Below are 14,182 nucleotides of genomic sequence, written 5' to 3'. Positions count from 1 at the left end.
TATCCATCTTCTTAATATGAAGCACACCTTTTCCCTAAGGGAGCGTATGCCTTTTGTTTTCATAGTGGGCTCTGGGTAGGCAAAAAAAATGTATCTAGAAATCTAATACAACATCTTATAGGCCTGCCTCCTCTACCACTGCCCTGCAAAGCTCAACTCAAGTATGTCCCTAAGGATGTCTAGTCTGAGATGTTTGGTCTCAGGTCCATTGGTGTGAGCACCTGGATCACCCTAGACACAGAATTCTTATTGTAATTTACAAGTTCACTTTCAGGAAAGGGACCCACATTGTTGCTGAAATGATTAAAACATAAAACACTTAAATACTGAGTATTTAAACTCATCATCACAGTATTCTATCAACTTTAAAAGGAACTGTATTATATGATCTAAGTTTCTCTTTTAAGGAAAGCGTGAGGATTTGGCTTATTCATGCACTTAGCAATCTGTAGCATTTTGTTCAAGGTGGCTTCAGATTGTAGGATACAGGAACTTAAGGTGAAATAACTGAGCTATTAATTACTCTTTTCACCATAAATCATCAAAAGCCCACTTACTTCAGAGTCTTCTTCGTTAGGGTTTTCGAGGGACTGTGGATCAATATGGTGTCTGAAGGGAAGGCTCAGGTCAGAGGGGCTTACGCTGAGAATCCACTGGTTGCTCTCGCCAGTATATGAAACAGTTTTCAGTAATAATCTATGGAATTAGATTTCCATCTATAACCACTTTACTTAAAATATGTTAATGTTTTTTCCCCGTGGAAACCTCTTTGGTTGCTTTTTAAAGTAGCTTCCTTTAGGATTAGAGCCAAATTGAGGGTAAGAGTCACCAATCAATTTTTGACATTTTTCCATGGGAAAGGTAAGAAATTAGTTGTTCTGCTTATTTGACCAGTGTTTCCTTACTCCCAGCAGAAGAATTTGAGCCAGAGAACACAGAATGTCAATTACTGCAAACTCAACTTCCACCCTGAGCAGAACCATTCCAGCAAGGTCTCTTAAACTTTATAATCTACCACAAGGTTGGGTGATCATTTTTACCAGAAAAATTCACTTTATATAATATTTAGCATTTCCCCCAGAAGTAATTTTCTCACCAAGAAAGACAGCCATCTCTTTACTTTATTTTGAACATATATACATTTTAAGCAATAGAATTTTCTCAGAATACCATCCAAATGAAGTAATATTACTTACTAGTTAAGCAATATCTCGGAAACTTGTTGGCTGTATAAATGATTTAGCTCTTTTATTAAGTTGGAAACTTGGTTAGGATATGTTAAAGCTGAACATGCCTGCATTTGCCATACTAACTCCTGCTCAGAAAGCACTTAACATCTGCCATTCAGTATTCTGAACACTTTTCTAATCTTTTTCATTTAATCTCCATAACAATTCTATGATATGGATACTGTAATTATCCCCAATTTACAGGTAAGGTACGTAAGGCCAAGAGAGATTGGACTACTTGCACAAGGTCCCCTATTGGATGGGGCAGAGCTGGAACTCACAGCCCAGAGTCTGGCCATAGGGTCTATCCTCCTAAGCTTCATGCCCTGTTGCATCTCCATCTGCTTTAACACTTTCTTAATTAGGTTGGGCTAGAAAATTAAGAGTGATCTCTTCTCCAGTAGCACAGCTGCGAGTTCCATCTCCAGCTGCCTCTTGTGTTTTCATGTTGTTCCCTCCTCCTTTATCAACGCTCCTATTTTGACATGCTTCCAGGTCCCTTGCTAGCCAAGACTCTAACCCTCTTCTCAATCCATCATACATGGTTGCTGGACCCCAACTCTCCTGGTGACACAGAGGCCCGCCCCTCTGTCTCACAATGAGTTTTCATGGATATTGCCAGGCAAGCAAAACTCGCCTTACCAGGAATTGTGACACAGAGAGGAAGCACACACATTTGCTAAATATCTACTCAGTGGGGGAAATGATCACATCTGCTCTCCCACAATCCTGTAGCTACCTTATTGAAAGTCCATCCCATAGTTAATTACTGACCTGAGGGGAAGGATTGGGGAATGATAACACCCTCAGAGGCTACTTTTCTTAGAAGAATGTGTATCTTCTCTTTAAACAAAAACTGGAGGACCCTTAAAACCCCACAACAGCTTAACTCAAAACATTTGCTTTCTTTTGAAGGGTATGTTTTAACTGTCCATATGTATATCTTGAGTAGGGAAGGAACTTTCCAGCACTACCCAAATGAGCAGTTGTTTCTGCTGCTGATTCTTATGGATACATAATGGAGCCATTGTGGTATCTCACTTCACCTGGCCCCGAATGTCTCCCTTTGTCCCAGAATGGTGTTGACACCAAGAATAATGTATCCCCATTAGATTTTTAGAAAAGGTTCAAGAACATGTGCTTAACTGCTTCTCCCTTCATCTCCTGTTAGAAGTTATTTTGACACCAAATGCTTTCAATAGTTGAAACCCAATAGAAATACCCTTGAGCATTGCCTTGAGGCGTAAATATGGTTTGTCTACTCTTTAAATGGTAATTCTAGTTCTGTTTTCCATAGAATGAATTCATAAAGATCTTTGGCAATGTAAATCCAAAGTAGAATGTCACATTCCCTTGGTTTCCTCAAACTCCCAAATGCAGGAGTCCACTCTTCTCTAGTGCAAAGTAACATCCATCTGCAGGAGCTCATTGATATGAACAAGAAAAATTGCCTGTGCTATTTCTTACCCAATTTGTTCCAAACTGCAAACACTTTTTATTTTCCCATCTATGTAAAATGTTCTGTGTTTTGGGGATACATTAGAATTCCTGGATTTCTTAAAAATCACACCTCTACTAAACCATGGTCCTATCTGAATTACCGATGATGTCTCTCTCTTTGCAGTTCCTCCCAAGTTTGTGGTTCAACCCCGGGACCAGGATGGGATTTATGGCAAGGCTGTCATCCTCAATTGCTCTGCTGAGGGTTATCCTGTACCCACCATTGTGTGGAAATTCTCTAAAGGTATGTACTTATTTGACTTGCTTGTTATTCACCAAACATATGTCATATTCCAAAGGCTTAGACGAGCATTTATAGTCCTTCCAGAGGTGTTTCTTGCAAGTAGATATGTCCCAACTTCCACCAAGTCTGTCCATCTCTTACATATACTAGTACACCTACCTGATTTTATTCAGTCCATGAAAGTGTCCATGCTTATATATCATGACCTTGGATAGACCACAAAAATGAAGCAGGTTATTCATATAATTTATTTCAGCACCCAGGAAAGTGCTACCTTGCCCACCTTTATTGGATATTGATGGTCTGCTTGGAACTACTGCAAACCCACAGGTGTAGAGACACAAATGTGATTGTAAAAATTACTTGTTGTTCAAGATTTCTACCCCCAATATTTAACTATGAGATTTGGTGGTTTTAGAAAATTAAAGCTAAATCTGGTGATTGTTTTATTACCTGGTTACCTAAGAATATACAAATTCCGGGATTACATGTCATCTCGTTGGTATGTTCCTTTTAAAAACCATTAAATACATCCAGTGTCCCATACAGTTGTCCTCTGTACCTGCTTCTGCTTCCACTCCCTGTCTTGCTTCCTTTCTAAATGTAGAGCATTTCCCAATTTCCAGGTGACAATGTCACCATTACATAAATAGCAATGTGCAATGTGGAAATACTAGTGGTGGAAGTTTTATAGACACTGGAAGTTCTTTCTCACTCATGCTTCTTAGTTTAGTAATTTATTTAGCAAACAGTTGAGACCCAAGTATATGCTGGAGGGATAAACAAATAAGTGATGACCTTTTCTTTCAGCAATCTAAAACTTACTGTACTTGTCTAGATGCTATGGGGGTAGCTGTTCATTTACTTAATCAGAGTTTATATTCTGAATATTTCTCTTTGAAATAACATGCTGCATATTCTTGTTATGGAGGCAATAGCAACAGAAGATAAGCAAGTGACACATTTGCCACAGCACAGTCTGGTAGACATCTTTTGAAAGAGAAGGGAGAGAGAAGACTCTAAATGCCATTTCATGGAAGAAAAAATAATTTAATTTTAAAAGACAGTGCTGCTGCATTACATACATTGCCCTTGTGAAAAGCAGCTTGTTTAAAAATAAAGGCTTTTAAAAAATAACAAAAAAAATAAAGTCTTTGATTCAGATCACCTGTTCCTGAGATTCTTTATTTTAGGCCATATTCAAAGCCGCATGTTGCACTAGATAAAAAAAGATAACAGCAATAACTTTAATTATTTGATAGAGATGCCCTGTGATGGGTAAGTTTATGTCTCAGCTTGACCAGGTTACAGTGTCCAGTTGTTTGGTCAAGCAAGCTGTGGCCTGATTGTTACTGTGAAGCTACCTCACAGATTAGTCAGTTGATTGCATCTGTGGCCAATGTCATCAACAATCAACTAAGGCAATTGCCTTCAGCAATGAGAGAAGTCCAGCCTTAAAGGGAGAGCTGATGATTTCAGCAGTCAGATGGTAGAATTTCCATTTCTCCTTCTTCCAGCCAGCTTCCCCTTGGCTGAAAGCCTTCCTTGGACTTCCCAACTGCAGCCTGCCCTACAAAATTCAGAATCATCAATCCCCATAGTCACATGATCCAATTCCTATAATAAATTTCACAATGTTTTCTCTTAGAACCCTAACACATGCACATAGATGATATTATGAACCTTTTCCATGACACTTTCTTCAAAGTCACACCCAACATTTGCCCCTGTGTAGATGCTCCCTACATCTCTTGGTTTGTGTCCAGGTTTTCATCACTATAAATGCTGCAGGCATGAGCATCCTCGTAGCTTAACTCGACGAGCTTATGGGAAATTACTTTCCAAGGGAAACTCCTAAAAGTGAAACAGCACAGCCATATTTAGGGCTCTTGTTCTGTACCGGCCCACAGCCCTTTGGAAAATGTTAGGGCACTTTACACACCTACCAGCAGTGTGACTGTGCCCTGGCCAACTGGTGGGAATTTCTCATTCATGTGACTTGTACATTTATTTCTCTTTCTTATTTTATTAGTGTGAGTGTTTTACATAGAATAACAATCCTTTATCCATCACATGTGGTGGAAGATATTTTATTCCTTTCCACAGATTTTGAAAATTAATTTATAGTAGCTTTTTCACTTTAAATTTCATATTTAGTACACAATCATTAAAGAAACAAATGGCAAAAACAAATTTTAAAAAGGTTACACTCCCCCCCCCCAATAATGTCACTCACAAATAATCACTCAAAGATAACTACTGTAAATGTATTTTGCCTAGTCTTCTGGACCTGTTCCAATGCAAATATACACCCATAGATATAAAAATAATTCTAAACATTTCTGATCATATGATTCTTCCTGGTGTATAATAGTTCTTCACTTAACAATATGCTGTGAAGGCCTTTCCAAGTCAACAAATATGAGTAGTCAATGTGATTATTCTAATGTCTATGTGGAATTTGTATTACTAGTAATAATTACATTTAGTTATCTGTCTTAGGACTGGGTTCAGTAACTGAAATTCTCTTGAAAGGAGTCTGGAAGTACATAGTTGAGGGCAGGTTTGTTGGTTCCCCTAAGTCATCAAAAACCCAGTGCTTATGTCCTTCTTTCTGATACTCTTAGCAAACCTCATCCATCCTCACTAGAGGGCCACTGAGCTCAGCTCCAGAGAATCAGAAGACAGAAGGGAAAGGATTGCCTCCCCTACCCAAGTCAGCTCTCTTGCTCTCTTTAAACACCTGAATTACAGTCCTGCAGCAAAGCAGAACCAACATATATATGTATGTGTTTACGTGTGTGTGTGCATATATATATATTGGGCATATATGTATGTTTACACATCCATGTATATGTAAATGTTGTAGAGAAGTGTAAATATATACAATAAATACATAAAGAGATTTTTTAATAAGGAATTGGCCTACGCAGTTGCGGGCACTAGGAAGTTCAAATTTCATATGGCAGGTCTGTTGGAGGCTGGAACTTCCTGGAGGGGGCATGTTGGAGTCTGTCGAGGAGACCAGGGAGAAGCGGGGAAGTGTAGCCTGGAGTAGAATTCCTTTTGATTCTTTAAACCCTCCTTTCTTGCTTTTAAGATGTCCAGTTTATCGAGTGAGGCCCACCCACATTGCTCAGGCTAATTTCCTTTACTTAAGTCAACCAATGATAATCCCATCTAAGAAACACCTCTGTGCAACAACTAGACCCAGGTTTGATCAAACAACCGGACACCATAACCTAGACAAGAGGACACATGAAATTAACCATCACAGAACCTTTCCACGAGTGTGTGATAAATCAATTCTGCTGACTACTCACTGGCCGGATGACACCTAGCTTTAAGGGGGCTACAAACTGTGACTGTAGCTAAGCACAGTACCATCACAAAAACCATTTGTGTTATTTTATTAGGCAAGAAGTGGGGGGTGGACACTTTTGTTTCTGGATTTTTTTTCCAAATGTTTGCTATTATGAAATGCTATAATGACTTCTGTCACATTGTATATGTGTCCATTTATCCTCAGGCATGAATTTCTGTAAGTGGAATCCATGGCTCAAAAAGTAAGCAATTTTTATAGCTCTCAGGACACATTCACAACTTGCCAGGATTTTAATCCTTGACACATCCACCCACAGTTTACAATAGCACCTGTTTCTCCATAACTAAAATAATACTGGTGTTATGCTTGTTTGTAATATTTTTCAAGCTAATAGAGGGGAAATGTATATTATTATTTTAATTATACAACTAATAAAGAGGTTTTTAAGAGAAATTGAACCATATTTATGGAACATGGTTTCCATAACCAAAACAGTCACCGACAGCGTAAGTGCAGCTTCTTTATAGGTGACCAAAAGAAATGCAAATAAAAAAGGTTCAGGCTGTTGCTCAGAGAGATGCAACAGTTTAATTCCCAGTACATTGCAATGATTTAAAGGTGGCTAGTACAGAATGAAATAAGTTTTGCTGAAAAATAGTTATTGCAGTTTTGACCTTAGGTCTAGATACATGAAGACTAAGACATTCAGTTCCGTCCCCTATGTGTTTTTCCCTTTTTCTTTCATATGAACAAGCGAGGCCCCTTGTCTAAAAGAAGCACATTTTCAGGGCATAATACCATGTGGCTCGCCCCTGTGCTCCACAGCTGAGCACCATTCTTCCACCCGAAGAGGAAAGGAGGTTGCAGATGCTCTCCTGGAGACCATGCCATCCCCTGGCCAGCTGCAGAGGGGTTGCTTACGCAAGAGAGCAGGATATGCAGTGGCATGTGACCTACCCTGTCTTTTCTTTTGCTTGGTCTGGCTGCCCACAGACAGAGCGGCCACTGACTCCCCAACCTGCCAGAGAAGATCTGGTCAAGGAAGTGTCCAAGGGCAAGAGTCAGTGCATGCCTGGGAGATAGGGTCCTCCGTGAAGTCCCCAAGAGAAGGTAGCATTTAAGCAGAGACTCAAATGAGATGGGAGGATGAGCCATGGGCATATCTGTGGGCAAAGAATTGCAGGCTGAGGGAACAACTATGCTCAAGCCAGGAGTGGGGCCCATTGTCTGCCCGGAATGTCCCAATGGTATAGGTTGAATTGTGTCCCCCAGAAAGATAGGTTGAGGTCCCATCCCGGGTACCTGTAGATGCGACCTTGTTGGAAATAAGGTCTTTGTAGATGAAATCAGGTTAAGACAAGGTCATAGTGAGTTAGGGTGGGCCCTGATCCAAGGTGATGAGTGCCCTGCTAAGAAGAGGAGAGGCCCAGAGGGGAGAAGGGCATGTGAAGCAGGGGCAGACACTGGAGGGATGCAGGTACAAGCCAAGGAACCATCACCAGAAGCTGAAAAAGGCAAAGAAGGGTCCTCCTTTAGAGCCCTCTGGAGAAACCTGTGGACACCTTGATTTTGGACTTCTCACCTCCAAAACCATGAAAAAATAAATTTCTGATGTTTTAAGCCACCCGTCTTGAGATACTTTGTAATGGAAGCCACAGGGAACGAATATGTCCAGAGAGCCAAGGAAGATGCTCTGGGGCAGAGTCAGCACAAGGAGGTCTGAATGTCCTACACCAGCCCCCTTCCTTTATTGTAAGGACTTGGATTTGACCCTGGTGAGGAGGGGCGTCAAGGGGATGAGGCGAACTGAGTGGCGACAGCCTCCTGCAGCTCCTGCTGCTGTCTTGAAAGTGGGAAGGTAGGTTAGGAGGCTTTTGGTGTGACCAAGAGGAGTGATGTGACCTGCCAAATATGGTACAAGGATCCTTTGGCACTACTGTGTTGAAAGTAGATGGAGGGGGCAGGCATCAAAGCAGGGAGGAGAGCTTTGGTGTGACGTGGTTTGGAGCAGGGAGACTGCAGTGAGGGTGCAATGTGCCTGGATTCTGCATCTGTGTGGCTGATGGGCTGCATGTGGGTGTGAGAGAAAGGCAGGTCTAGGATGGCACCTGGGCATTGCCTTGAGCCATGAGGAGAGTTGAGTTGCCATTTACCAAGATGGGGCAACTTCAGAGGAACAAACTGGGAGCTGGGCCCAATTTCATTACTTTCTCTTCCTATAAATGCAATTATCACTCCCTACCATAAGCAATATGTTTCAGTTTTATGTTATACTTCTTGGGGTTAAATATACTAATGCTCTCTATTACCTGATGAAATAATACCTTTTAGCAATTAAAAATCAGAAAAGAAGTATGGAACACTACTTCCCCTCCTCTCAATTTTTTTTCTTTTAGATAAATACTTTCTCTGTCATCTGGGCTTATGCCTTCTGCATCGCCATATGCCCAATTTTAGTTCTGGCTTGAGTTCTATGTTAAACTGATATTGTGCTCAGCAGTAATCCTTTTACCATAGTTTTCCCAGTGAGGATTAACCTGAATCCTATATGGTAGAATCCTACCTTACCTCGTCTAGCTTCTGGTATTTGCCAGCAGTCATTGTTCCTTGGCTTGCAGCTGCAACAGTTCAATCTCTCCACCTTCAAGCGAGTTTTTCCTCTTGTGCACACCTGTTCCTGTGTCCAACCCAAGGACACCAGTCGTATTGGATTAGGGCCCATCCTAATCCAGCATAACCTCATCTTAACTAGAAGCATCTTCAAGGAACCCATTTCCAAAGAAGGTCATATTCATAGGTACAAAGGGTCAGGACTTGAACATACGTTTTGGGGGCACAAGTCATCCCATAATCCCTTTCTGTATCTTTTATCCATACTTCTGTTCAATCTACACTGCTACTTGGTCATCTATTTTGTGGTTGGGATTTTAGCTATTTCCTGATTTCACAGAAAATGGAGTTTGTGAAGTTTCTGCTTCTCTTTCTCCCATTTGCTCTTGTATGGCTTCCAGCAAGAAAAAAAGCAGGGGTTTTATATCACCATCTTCAAAACTGAAGTCCTATTGTTCATATACTAAGCTTTATTAAATTTTGAATTTATTTTAAGAAAGGAAGTAAATTAAGAATCTGGAAGAAATAGTGGAAATCGTTGGTAAAAGAGAGTGGGCTGTAAGTTCAAATCCCATTCCTGCACATAAAGGATTTCACCTACATGAACCACAGCTGTCTGGAATATGAACCAGATACAATGAGGAGGTAAAACTGATTATTTAGTAAGATGAATCACAGAAAGCACTGATTATAGTTCTTGATACATAATATTTAGTCAGTAGCTATTACTGTTGTCATCATCATGATCATCCTTATCATCAGTTCACATGGGTAGTCACTTGTCCTAACACCATTTATTGACTAGTCCAAATCCTTCCCACTGGCTTGAAATACTTTAAAGTCTATGAAAAAATGTGTATAATATGGTAGTTTTTTGTATAATCTGGTAGTTTTTTCTTTTTGTTTTGTATTTTTATTTGCCCTCTCTTCTGTCATGCCCATCCATCTGTCCTGGCATCAGTATCACACTTATTAGAGGTCAGTATCTTTCTAATATATTTTAATATCTGCTACAACAGGAGAATATTGCTCCTTCCCAGCCAGTACTGTGGCTGGTCTCTCCATTTATCTGAGTCTTTTTGCTGATGCCCATCAATGGTTGTATATCTTTCTTTCCCTAGGTCACCAGTAGTCAATACTTAGATGGCTACCACCTATAGTTTTCTTTGACTATCTTTGGTTCTGTGGGTGGAAAGGTGTCACATCTGTCATCAGTATTGCTGGCCCTCTGCTGCTGCCCAGTCGATGTCTTCATCCAGCAAGGGCAGGCCTGCCCTTCATGTGGAGAAGTTCCTCTTTCCTTCTGTTCTCTGTGGTGGACTCTCATTGGGGGCAGCCCTCCTTTCCCTGCCTGTTTCTTTCTAGACTGGCCTTCTTCCTGCCCACTTTCCAGTGCCCTTTCTGCTTTTAGCTTTGGTTCACTCACACAAAATAGCACTTTCCCTGGAACCACTTTTCCATGGAGGTTTCAGAGAATCTACTACTCTTTGGTGTGGAAATACTTTTTCTTTTGTGCAGCCACTTCCTGCTGTCCCCAGATAAGCTTTTGGTGGTTCTTTTTTCTGCATCCACAAAGTGAAGTCTGCCAGAGGTCCTAGCTTTTCCCTACTGCTAGGACCACAGGAGCATTCTTTTCTGCGTGGTGGGAACCCACCTGCAGAAACCCTCCCCTCTTGTCATAGACCCTGTAGGACCAAAAGAGGGACTTGGTTCTTTTGTTGAAAAAGCCATAGAAATAAAACAGGACCCCCCACCACAGGAATCTGCAGACTTCCATTGCAAGGTGCTTGCTTCCAGACTGGGAAACAGATACCCTTGCTCAAGACACCTGGACAAGATGCTCAGGTGATCCTCTCTGTGGCCTCTCCCTACTTCAGGGGCTTATCTCTCCTACGTCAAGTTGATAACCCACAGAGGCCACATAGCCCCCCAAGGCCCAGGTCTCTGAAACAATGAAAAATATGTGGAATGAGATAAACCCAAGATTCTTGAGTAGACTCATTCTAGGGCATATTTTCTGCCAATATCAATTCCAAATCTCTCTGATGAGATGCTGAAGACTGCCCCCTCCTCAGAAGTCAAGAGACAGACCACACTCAGATCACCTGCTTTCCATTCAAAAGAGAAGTCTGGAAAGGAACAAATGATCCAGAGACAAATACCTTATCAAATGAAATTTGTTTTCATTTCCCCTCTGAGAAAGTGGGAGGGTTAATATTAAAGTCACTCACTGGGGAGTAATAATGGTCCTTGGTTTTCTAACCCTCCAAAGTTCCTTCCCAAGTGCTGATTCCTTAATCTTGCTCCCCACACCCTGCAGATTTCACTGTGCCACAGCTCTGAGGTGGTCCTCCCCCCAGCTCAGCATCCAGGGAAGTCACCTCATTTTTTTACCTGCATGACCTCTCCCACTCTCACCCTCCATCATTCCCCACATCTTGCCTTGGCTATCATCTCCTTAGGACTCTAATCCTAGCCTTATTCTTCCTTGTTCCCCTGGAGCTCTCTCTGTCCTGCCCAGTTATGTGACAAGATGTGAATGCTGAATTGATACATAGAGAAAGCTCAAAGAATCTAGAAAGGAGAACAAAGCAACATCTCCCTGGACCATAACTGATCAAAACAAACCCAAATACAACGTTGAATATGATCCCCAATTACAACACAAGCACTTATATGTTCCCCAGTAGGGACAGTGGACCTAGATAAACAGTAATAAGTTCCAGGAAAGGGGTTGTGAACAGAACAGAGGGGAGTATTTGGCATATTGTTTTAGTTGCTTTCTATCACAAGGCTTTGTAGAGCCACCAGGACAGGAGACTCCAGGACCCACCTTCCCCACTCTTCAATTATTTTTCCCTACTCCCCCCTCTTCTCTCTCACTAGTCCTTTTCAAAAGGAAATTTCTAGTAGTCTTCTTGTAGGTAGAAGCAGACACACTGAAGGTCAATATTTAGTGAGCTCTTGTTCCAAGGAAGTTATGGCTGGAGACCTTGTATCACGGACACAGCTTCAGGGGCCCCTCACAGCCCACAATCCCAGTGCAAAGCCTTGGTGGCATTGGCTAATCGAACCACTTAAAGTGCTGCCAGCATCATGTGCCCCATTGGAAAGTGCTGAATCATCGTCAATTCTTGGTTCAATTTCTGATAAGTGGGTAAAGAGCCAGTGTTCTGTCTTTCCAATAAAAAGGGATTGTTGCATATTAGGTACATAATTACAGTCATGACACTGACATTCTAGACTGGTAGGCTTCCGAATCTGTAGCAACCCCTAAAGAAACACTGTTCTGTTCCACCCAAGTTTAGATATTTCCATTGCATAAGATTCTTCAATATAGAAATAAAGGAATTAAGGGAAATTAACTGAATTGTAGTGAACATAATTATATGAAGATTTACTTCAGAAATGTAGTTATAGCACGAAGCTACTACTGTCAGTGGTAACAGCTGCCTACAGCATTAAAACAGTAATTTGGAGAAGTTCTCCCAGAAGAGGTTATAAAACTGGTGTTTGACATCTTCCCATGCATCTACTTGCCACTTCTGAGGGAGAACAATAGCTTCTTCTTCGTGCACTTTCCAAATTTTACCCAAATGCCTTTCATTGGTGACATATAAGCCAGAACCCTGATGTCAAAGAAGCCTGGAAAATGTAGTTTTCAGGTATCCAGTCCCTACAATTAGGGAAGAGTTTAGAAAGGAAGTGGTGATGTTCTAAATAGCAATTTAGAATATCTGACACAAACATATAGACAAAATATTACCCCAAACTTCTGTTTGGGGGTCTTGGGAATAGGTCTACAACCTAGAACTGGGCCAGCGCCTCAGAGCTGTGCCTCTTCTGGGTTCTTCTCTGTAACAACACACCCAGAATTCCTCAGCATGCACTCATTGTCCAATTCTTCCATGTTCCATTTCCAGCTGTCAAACCTTAAACAGATAAACTGCTGGTGCTATTTTTACTTGCTATCCCCTCCCCTCCAGCTCCACCTCTGTCTTTGTACCAATTCTAACTATTTCCAGAGGAGAAAAACCTTCTCTCTGAGCAAGAAATCAAAACTCTATCTTCTCCTTCACCATGAAGGAATTGTGTTTTTGATCCTTTGGTGAGGATAAACAATAGTTTACAGCCTTACCCTTTGGATGCAACCCAGGGACACAAGAAGATCTTTCCACTAGGTATTCTACTTCACATCAATGTCATTGGAATCTTGCTAGGAGGCTCCCCGAATGCACGCACTGGCCCACTCTTTCTGGTTTGTACATGTGTGCATTTACACTCACTCACTTTCATGCAGTCTTGTCTCCCTTGATGGGAACAACAGTCCTTTATGGTTGGTAAAATTATTATTCTTTCCAAATGATATGTGATGCAGTTAAGAATACAGAGAGAATAACCTACCTGCTTATGGTCACAATTAGTTGGTTTAATAGCTTGCATTGGAATCAATTTCTTTGGACTCCTAGCCAAATGCTTTCTATGGACCAAAAAAGACTTAAGAGTGGAAAAAAATATGATACAAATACCATTTTTGCAGCTGTCTTCGAGGTGTACTCACTTAGTGATGCTCAACTGTTTTTATTATGTATTTAGAAAATATCTGGGCATCAGTAGTACCTCTTGATAGTGAAATTGGGATCTTGGAAAGAAAACAAAAGCTGGTTATTTTTTATCCTTTGAATTTTTGGCCAGAGAATAAATTGGCAGTTCTTTTATCCAGGATGCCCAGGTTTTAAACCTTAGTAGGTTAACTAGTAGACAGCTTTCATTCGTTATTTTTCAAAATCAACTCATTTACTTACATATTTGGTTGTCAAGTGTTTGCTGAAATCTTCTGTGAATTTGCATGTGAATCAAGTTTTAAATTATCTGTTACTCATATTTCTATTAAATTTTTGTATTTTATGCATTTTGATGATTTCTCTGATGATTCCCAAGCAGTGAACAGATTTAAGGGTAACAATGGTATTGTTTAGTTAGTCTCACCTTAGAAAATAGTCAGTAGCTGATGCTGATGAAAGCAGCATATGGAAATTGCTGGTTTTCCCAATGGATAAAATGTATTTTTAAAAATAATTCTTTTTAAAACCATTTTATGATATTTTGTACCTTAGATATGTAATGAAGAACAAACCCAAATTTGTGAGTATGACTACCTTTCTAACTTTGTAATTATCTTGCATTTAAATAACTTTTACAAGCATTCAAACAAGGAATCAGCAAACTATATAGCCCACAGCCTGCTTTTGTATCTAAGATTCTTGGAATACA

General features: G+C 40.7%; 1 protein-coding gene across 2 annotated transcripts in view; it reads left to right on the top strand.

The window, feature by feature from the left end:
• The window catches only part of DSCAM (DS cell adhesion molecule), a 791,503-nt gene that overhangs the window by 554,006 nt on the left and 223,315 nt on the right, over positions 1-14,182 (top strand). For both annotated transcript variants that reach the window (XM_071214978.1, XM_071214979.1), the window contains exon 10: positions 2,854-2,973. In XM_071214978.1, coding sequence (XP_071071079.1) covers positions 2,854-2,973 — 120 coding nt within the window. The remainder of the gene's footprint in view (positions 1-2,853; positions 2,974-14,182) is intronic.

The sequence above is a fragment of the Dasypus novemcinctus genome, chromosome 4 (genome assembly GCF_030445035.2).
Source record: "Dasypus novemcinctus isolate mDasNov1 chromosome 4, mDasNov1.1.hap2, whole genome shotgun sequence".
NCBI lineage: Eukaryota > Metazoa > Chordata > Mammalia > Cingulata > Dasypodidae > Dasypus > Dasypus novemcinctus.
The sequence above is the reverse complement of the archived record's forward strand: the minus strand, read 5'-3'. Positions and strand labels throughout refer to the sequence as shown.